The sequence below is a fragment of the Anguilla anguilla genome, chromosome 13, assembly GCF_013347855.1.
Source record: "Anguilla anguilla isolate fAngAng1 chromosome 13, fAngAng1.pri, whole genome shotgun sequence".
NCBI classification, from domain to species: domain Eukaryota; kingdom Metazoa; phylum Chordata; class Actinopteri; order Anguilliformes; family Anguillidae; genus Anguilla; species Anguilla anguilla.
In genome coordinates, this window is record NC_049213.1 from 10,940,298 (window position 1) to 10,948,095 (window position 7,798).

Consider the following 7,798-nt stretch of genomic DNA (forward strand, 5'->3'; position numbering starts at 1 on the left):
TAAGTAAAGTAATCGGTTGGGTAAAGAGTCAATGCACCTTGTTTCCAAGGCCTAACGTAGCTGCTGACAGAAAGGAAATTACAAAAACCAGTGGAGACTGTGGCCCTCCAAAAATGGAGTTTGAGACACCTGATTGGTGCAACTTTGTGCGATATTCAGTTTAATGTCAGAGTCGGACACAGATCCAGTGATGTGGTTGCTTTCAGAGACCGGCTGTCCTGGGATTTCTGACATTTCACCTGAACAATCCCTGGACATCAATTACACTTCTTCATCTGTTTGTTTATTTATTTTGCCATTTGTGAGTGACATCATTGAAATCACATGCATATATAAAGAGATCATTTTCACCAAATGTTGCTAAACGGTTCAGCTGGAAAGAAGTGATCACTTCCTGCAGTGCATGCATAACCATGGAGAGGCTGTGAACAGCCTGATACCCGATTTGGTTTCTCTTTCAGCTCTTCACTGACGCATTCACTTGGACTGAAGAATTTCCCTTTTAAGGCAATTCTATGCTAAGTATGATAGGTCATCACTGAGCCAAATTTTATGTAAATATTATGTTGCTATGATTTATGTTTTATTAATCATTAATTTAAAATATTATTAATCAGTAATTATTCTGTACATCATTGATTACTTTATATGCATATAGAATAATTTCCTGTTGATATATTTTCATGTTTTTTCTGTATATGTTTTCAACATCTGTCTCAGATTCTCAAACTAATCAGTAATGTATCCTTGAAGCTGATCCTCATAGCATCCAATATGCTTAAGGGAAAGGTACAAAGGGCAATTTTCCTTTCACCACATTTGAAACGGGACTGCTGAAGAGAACTCTATCTGTGGGCTCACAAATTCCACTTCTCATTAAGTTAGAAAAACTGAAGTGATTTCATTTACATTTGTATTTTAGCCCTATAAATCCAAAGCTGTGAACAAAAAAAAGATTATTTTGAATTATATCTTGAAAAGGTAAGTGTCTACAATTCAGTTTTATATCAAACATTGCAAGTGACTCCATATGCATCATTTGTGCATATTTTTTCTATGCAAAATAAATTAAGATATATATTAAGTCAGAAATAACGACTGTATGCATTTGTATTCACTGCTTATTACAGCAAAAGAATCAACTGACTCATGTTTCATTCAGAAACTTTTTAAATGTCTTCCATTTTGCTTTTCAAGACGAAGCCATGAACTCCACGGCAAGCCCCTTTGAAACGTCGTACAAGAACTATTCGACAGCGGTTCTGGTCAGGGACACGTACACCAAAGCCTTTATGAAAAACCTAACTGTGGTGCTCGTCTGGTTCATCCTCAGCTACATTAACGTGAGTGTCGTGGTCACCTTCTTCAAAAACCAGGTGTTCTACGAGGACCCGCGCTACATCCTCTTCATCCACATGGTCATCAACGATGCCATTCAGCTGACCGTCACCATCATGCTCTTCGTCCTCAGCTACATCTTCTACTTCATCAATGTGTCCTTCTGCTGCTTCTTCATGCTGGTGGCCATTTTCACCACCAGGAACTCGCCGCTCATCCTGGCCTGCATGGCCATCGAGCGCTACATCGCCGTGTGCAACCCGCTGCGGCACGCCCAGATCTGCACGGCGCAGCGCACCTACGTCCTCATCGGCCTCACCTGGTTCCTGTGCCTGGTCACGGAGACCAGCGACCTCTTCTTCACCCTGGCCACGGAGTCCATAGGCTTCTTCTACACCTCCGTCTTCTGCCTCAGGAAGAACGTGTTCAGAGCCCCGACCCTGTCCGATAAGATGAAGGCTCTGGACTGCGTGTATTTTTTGGTGGTGTTCCTCACCCTGGTGTACACCTACCTGCGGGTGCTGTTCGCGGCCCGGGCCCTGTCCTCGGAGCGGAGCTCCGCCCAGAAGGCCAGGAACACCATCTTCCTGCACGGGATCCAGCTCCTCATGTGCGTGCTCTCCTACATCTACCCCAGCGTAGAGGCCGTCCTCAGCACCCTCTTCCCCGCGCAGCTCCTGGACATCCGCTACTCCACCTACCTGATCGTCTACATCCTCCCTCGCTTCCTCAGCCCCATCATCTACGGCGTCAGAGACACCCGGTTCCGTAAATACCTAAAAAGATACTTTGTCTGCGGTTTGTATAAAGTTAAACCAACTAACGAGGATGAAATGGGACACTAGCATTAGCGTGCTGTGGTGTGCTTGACCCTTAAAGCAGTGACAGATGGTGAGTTTTACCTACGTTTCATAACAGTCCTGATAACTGTGATGATTGTGTTATGCTGATATGCTCTGCGGTTAAATAAGGCTCATGCATTACTATCTGGTTTCTTTTCAATTGAATGCTTTTGATTTAATTGCATTACTGGGGTGCTATTTGAATAAAAGCATTTGTTATAGAAAAAAAAAAACAATCAAGAGGAAATATATTGTGGACTACTGTATGCTATAAATTTTGTTGTTGTTATTTAGCTTATCTTCTATGAAGTGGGCAAGAGAACACAGAAATGATACAATATTGGACACAATTCATTGAAAAGTAATATGTTGGGTGATCCTTACCAGCTTCTATAGTGGCTACTGTAAAAATCTCCAGGACAACGTTCATTTTGAATGTAAACTCTCTCCCCCATTTGTCTGTTGATAGGCAGTTACTGCCTTAAACAACTTCATGAAAAACAGCAATATTTGCAAAATAGGCCTACTGTATGAAATGGAGGATCTTGACTGATTTCCTTATTTCATTTTCTGAAAATACATGTGCTATTCTGAATGATTTCAAAATTCTGCAGTTTTTTCACATGTTTATCAGGCAGAATTAATATGTAGATGAATTAGATAAAAAATATTTGTACATAATGATGTAAAGTAATTAATAAATATTAGATAAATATTTGAAAGTTGAAGAATACATATTTGTGTATTATGCATACACACTTTTGAAAAATGTTTTTTCCTTACATTTTAAACACATTGGTCTTGTTTAGTCTGTAAGGGTATGTAAGCAATCAGCGATATACATGAACAGTATATTATGTAGAGTTGCCATTTAAAATGTGATGATAAGTTACATAAACTCTGACCATCTTTGTTTTCCGTCTGTCTGAGAGTTTAAGGCCATGTTTTAAAACATATGCTTCTATCTTATGTACCTGAATACAGGGTGCGCTGGCTAGGAGTATGCAGAGACGTCATTATCTGTATCTGTATCTGTTCAACCAACAAAATTGTCTGTGTGTATCTGTATTCGGATCGAAGACCGGAAGTGGGTGTGGTTTATACCATGAAGTCACGTTAAATCAGGCAAATGTTGTATTTTCTAACCTAATATTCATTGGCAATGCAATTGTTGTGCCTTCAAAGCATCAAATTGATTTAATATTGGCATATAATTAATAATTAAATATATTTCCATATCCTCATACTGTACTTTTGATCTCTCTCTATATTGTCTCTCAAAATATATATTTTTTTTATTAATTATTCCAAAAACAATATGTACATGCTGAAAAAACGTTTTTGACCTATTTTTACAGATAAAATGCCACATAAAATGAAATGACAAAACATATCAAGAAAAGCCTCTGACACACCCCAGCTATAACATTTAAGAAGCAGTATGTAAAATATGTAGCCTAGCTGTATCTATTGTTAAAGTTGAGATAAATTGAATACCCTCTGGGCAATATACAGTTTTGAGAAAATGGCTGTAAAAGGGATGTTTAAACGCTGGTAGCCAATGAAATCGAAGAGTTCTGCTTGTCTTTTGTCCATCCTCACAGTGACAGCAAAGGAAATAGCCACATGTGGTCATTCTAGCAGTACGCTCCAACAAACAAGCTTTTTAACGATATATGATTCAACCAGGTCAGTTTTAAAACCGCAGAGGCATTTAATCATAAAAGATCCTATCATAAGGTCATGTACTTGACGATGGTGTTATATTATCATTCAAATTAACTATTTATAACGATTAATTAACTATTTATAATGATTATTTACCTTTAGTTTGTTAATTTTATGAAACTATAGAAGTTATAGAAGCGAAATATCAAAAAATATCAAAATTGGCATATGGAACCAAAATGATCGCTTTTGATGGTGGTGCCTCCTCTTAAACTGTTTTAGAATGCTGGACATTGATTTTAGAACTGTTAAAAGGCCGAGGTGTCCCTTTACTGAGAAAATAACTTGTTGCGAGGTAAAAAAAAAAATTTTTTTAAACCTGGCCTGGAGGGAAAAAAAACCTGGACTAAACCAAAAAAAAAAAACTGGACTGGAGGGAAAAAAAACCTGGACTGGACCAAAAAAAACTGGCCTGGACGAAAAAAAAACCTGGACTAGACCGCAAAAAAAAAAAAAACCTGGACTGGACCAAAAAAAAAAACCGGTCTGGAGGAAAAAAAAACTGGCCTGGAAGAAAAAAAAACCTGGACTGGACAGAAAAAAAACCGGACTGGAGGGGAAAAAAAACCTGGACTGGACAAAAAAAAAAAACTGGACTGGAGGGGGAAAAAAACCTGGACTGCACCAAAAAAAAAAAAACTGGCCTGGAGGGAAAAAAAACCTGGACTGGACTCAAAAAAAAAAACTGGACTGGAGGAAAAAAATATTTTTGTTTTTTAATTTTGTGAGCTACTTTTGTGTTCCCTCACAACGCTTTTGTATTACCTCGCAACGTTTCACATTCACAACAGTTACACGCAGGCTACCTTTCAGTGCAACTCTGGTAATTCATCTTGCCCTGGCTCTACATTTTGGACAGTGTAGTGGTATGCGCCCTTTTGTAGGCTAATGTCTAATGTTGATAAAAACGGAAATGTCATCGCTTGCAGTGATTTGTTAACGTTGTTTTGTTAAGGGTGTTAGGCTATGTAAGGAATAAACACGACGGGCTGTCCCATTATTGGAAATTATACAATGGCTTGTCTTATTCTTTCGCTTTTTATATTGTTGTTACATCCCCTCCACTTTTCAATGTCCAATTTCACAATTTATGGCAATGTTGAATCACATTTCTAGTTACTGTTGCTAGCTTTATTTACAGTTGCAAACCATCCCGCAAATCGTTATCGTCCTAATAATCGTATCACATACACACAGTGTGCACAGAATGCTCAAAATTAAAACACACTTTCTGCGTTATCACCATGCAATGACTCTTGAACTATTGTGCAGGTAAGTTCAATTATTCAACCTCCTGATGTATTACAAAAGACAGCAGTCACTGGTTTATAGTAATTTTCACTGGTAGGCTACAATATGCCAGGATATGCGTTTACCCACAACACTTGTACAGACATTTTTCCATTGCTGCCGTCTTCGCCATCTAAATTTTAAGAGCAAGTTTTAGTGTGTACGTTTCTATGGGAATGGACAGAGTCCAGGTTCTAACACCACCTAGTTAAAATAATTTCCTTCAAAAAAGAACTTGAATCACGTGACATAGCAGCGATTGTCGTTTAGCTTTCCAGCTCTCCACAAAACACTCTAAAATTAATTTATCTATCCAAAGTATGCACCAAAATAACAACAAACGGTTGTGTGAATTGTCCCACACCAAAGCCTCACGGAAACATGAGACTAAATACTCGCCGGTGAGGAAGAAAATTAAGGAAACAGTGAACATAACTAGACAAGGCGACCTTTACTACGCCATTTCGCAAGCCAGCGGACAGGCCTTACAAGAACATCAACGCAACTTCGACACGGTGATCGCCATAGCCCTGAGAGAAACAATGGACAGTGTTCCCGCAGTTAAATGATTTTAAATTGCAGGTGAAACAGATAAATTACACGGTTTTTGTGTTAGCCAAGGACATGGAACAGCTCGGCAACTCCGCGTATGAAAATGCAAGCTAGGTTCGACTCTCTTCATTCCAGAGTCCGCGCTAACAAACAAGAAATTACAGGGCTCACCCAGGCGTTAGCGGAGCTGAGATGGACGACAGAAGCAGGCGCTCCAATTTGAGAATAGTAGGCCTCGCCGAGAACGAAGAGGGTGAAGACGCAACCGGTTTCCTCAGGAAGAACCTTCCAAAATGCATCCCCTCGTTAGCAAGCCAAGATAATCTGCATAGAGCGGGTCCATCGCAAGCACAGTGCAAGTGACAAAAAACACCGCTGTCCTCGCACTCTCATTTTGAAATTGCTGGATTACGTGGATCGACAAAAAAAATCCTGCGCCCCAAACGTTAACGGGGTGTGATGTTTTCAGCGCTAACTTATAATAAGGTTGTTTCGAATTGGAAATATTCGCACTGCAGGGGGAAATGTACTTTTGTTTACTTACTTTCTCGAGATACATCGGTAGCAGTGCGATAATGTTTATTTTAGCCATACTGGTTTAGCATTATTAGCTGCTAAATAAATTACTAACGTCAAAATAATAACGTTTCTGGATTACGTTAGTAATCATTATTCATTTCATCAGGGTAGAAAACAGTTGCTGCTATTTTTGACGTTTCTAAATCCATTGTTTTAGACCATAACTATATTAGGAACAGCAGGTGCTGTTGGCAACACTATTTAACACATGCAGTTTTACAGACACTATCACATTGCCTGGTTTATTTTGCCTCTTCTTTTGTGGGAAAATTGACATCAGTACAACAGTGCTTACTTGAGTTGTATGGAGGACAAAATAAAATAAATGTGGAATGATATATGTATAAATATATATATATATATATATATATATATATATATATATATATATATAGAAATTGGTCAATAAATAAATACTTAATTTTATCTTTAAATAAATAAATAAATTCACACCTCATGAATGTTGTTTTCACAGCACACACCTTTCACAGATTCACAGATTTCGATCCGCCTGAGGATGCAGCAGCTCCGATGACAGTACTCTATGCTCCGCCTCACTGCCAGCCTGCGACGGAGGAGCATCCACAAACTGGACCAGAGCAGGTGGCTGTGAGAACCCGTTAAACACGGGCGCCAGACACTGATGAAAAAGGGCTGGAGCACCAGCCATGTGGGGAAAAAAAGAAAGTTAGCTGATGGTCACCGAAAAGAAATGGAAACTTACAGCAGCCCAGGCACACAGACACTGACCAAAAACAGTCATTCTGCAGTGAATGAATGGTGTCGTGAATTACACTGGCACATGCCCACGTGAGGTCTCATCCCAAAATGGAACACATTCTGTATGGGCCACTTTGCTACACAAAGAAACAGTCTCCTCCAAATCCACTCTGCCCCTCCCACCAGTTACGTGGAACTGTTGTTGGATCATGTTTTTCATTTTTAGTTTTTTTTCAATGCTATACTTGCACCCTTTTGCCCATAAATTAAGTTGCATGTGTGCGTTTGTCCTTGCTGCAGCGTACGTCACCAGGTAGTTTTGCAGTTATTACTTGGATCGAGTCTCACTTGTCATCAGCTCTGGGAGTTGCAGTATCAGACATTGCGGGAAGACAAAGTTGAAGCAGAATTAGCTTGAATTGCTCAGTCACAGGTCTTTCATTAAGGCATGGCTCGTATGCTTCTACTGGGCATTCTGCAAATGCAATGAGATTCATGTGCACCTTGACGTCTAAGCTGCGCTACATCAGCTTATGGCCTGCTGTCACACAAGGAAAAGCCTCTTTTCTCTCTGCCAGCACTACCATAGCACTACCACCTTATCAATCTTATCATTACTAACCTTAACATGACGAATCTTATCATGACTGAAATTGTCATGACCAATCTTATCATTACTAACCTTATGACTAACCTTATCATGACCAATCTTATCATTACTAACCTTATCATGACCAATCTTATCATTA

General features: G+C 39.4%; 1 protein-coding gene across 3 annotated transcripts; it reads left to right on the forward strand.

Moving 5' to 3' along the window:
* Nucleotides 1–386: 386 nt before the first annotated feature.
* LOC118210503 (odorant receptor 131-2-like) lies at nucleotides 387–2,812 on the forward strand. 3 transcript variants are annotated; one of them, XM_035386717.1, is made up of 3 exons: nucleotides 387–522; nucleotides 721–981; nucleotides 1,198–2,812. In XM_035386717.1, exon 3 carries the CDS (start codon nucleotides 1,206–1,208, stop codon nucleotides 2,181–2,183), a length of 978 nt encoding a protein of 325 aa, XP_035242608.1. In that variant the 5' UTR covers nucleotides 387–522; nucleotides 721–981; nucleotides 1,198–1,205; the 3' UTR covers nucleotides 2,184–2,812. The 3 variants fall into 3 exon arrangements, with proteins under 3 accessions (XP_035242608.1, XP_035242609.1, XP_035242607.1); XM_035386718.1 differs by having other exon boundaries at nucleotides 923–981; XM_035386716.1 differs by lacking the exon at nucleotides 387–522 and having other exon boundaries at nucleotides 638–981.
* Nucleotides 2,813–7,798: the final 4,986 nt, after the last annotated feature.